A 683-nucleotide genomic window follows, 5' to 3' on the forward strand; every position below is an offset into this window, starting at 1 on the left:
CTCAACTCCCAAAACAAAGCAGTTACTCCTTCTGGCACTGCTTTCTTCTTCTATGTCCAGCCACCCAGTTCATTCTGCCCTTGAAGTACGTACGTAGATGCCAAGGCGGAGCATAGGGACGGCAGGGGCCTCACACAGAGACAGCAGAAGGAGAAGCAGTGCTGTGGTCAGTTCCATTAGGTAGAAAAGGTGATTGTGTGCAAAGAGGTAGGCAGCCAGCGCTTTGGCATCTTTGGGGTGGGTGAAGAATTTATCATTGTTTTCCCCTTCCTATTAAGAAAAACAGCAGCATTAGTTATGTTTTGCACTAAAATAGTCCTGTCCATCTAAAGAGCATTAAGCATTTTAGAAGTGTTAAGTAACACCTGCAGTAGCTCTGTGATGCAAGTTGTATTATCCCATTTTACAGAGAGGTAAGCCTGATCCTTTATTTATTTATGGGGGGGAGGGGGGGGCGGTGGAGGAAATTAGGTGCCACTTGGAGAAGTCAGAGCCAGGACCACAATTCACAGGCTTTGACTTGCAGGGGCATGCTAATTAGAAGGTGACATTGTGTATATGCTTGTAAACACCAGGCATGCACCTTATATGCACTATAAGTACACTTCAGTAGTATACTACACATCTGTGGTATGCCTGCTTTGAAAGCCAGCAGCCTGCAAACGAAGAACTGTATTGACATA

At 45.4% G+C, this 683-nt stretch overlaps 1 protein-coding gene across 3 annotated transcripts in view; it reads right to left on the bottom strand.

Annotated features, from left to right (window-relative positions):
- The window catches only part of TPCN1 (two pore segment channel 1), a 57,759-nt gene that overhangs the window by 49,132 nt on the left and 7,944 nt on the right, over positions 1-683 (bottom strand). For 2 of the 3 annotated variants that reach the window (XM_019506698.1, XM_019506697.1), the window contains exon 3: positions 94-270. The exons of the other annotated variant lie outside the window; for it this stretch is intronic. In XM_019506698.1, coding sequence (XP_019362243.1) covers positions 94-270 — 177 coding nt within the window. The remainder of the gene's footprint in view (positions 1-93; positions 271-683) is intronic. 3 annotated transcript variants of the gene reach the window in all.

The sequence above is a fragment of the Gavialis gangeticus genome, unplaced genomic scaffold (assembly GCF_001723915.1).
Source record: "Gavialis gangeticus isolate Ggan-Ray unplaced genomic scaffold, GavGan_comp1, whole genome shotgun sequence".
Taxonomy (NCBI): domain Eukaryota; kingdom Metazoa; phylum Chordata; order Crocodylia; family Gavialidae; genus Gavialis; species Gavialis gangeticus.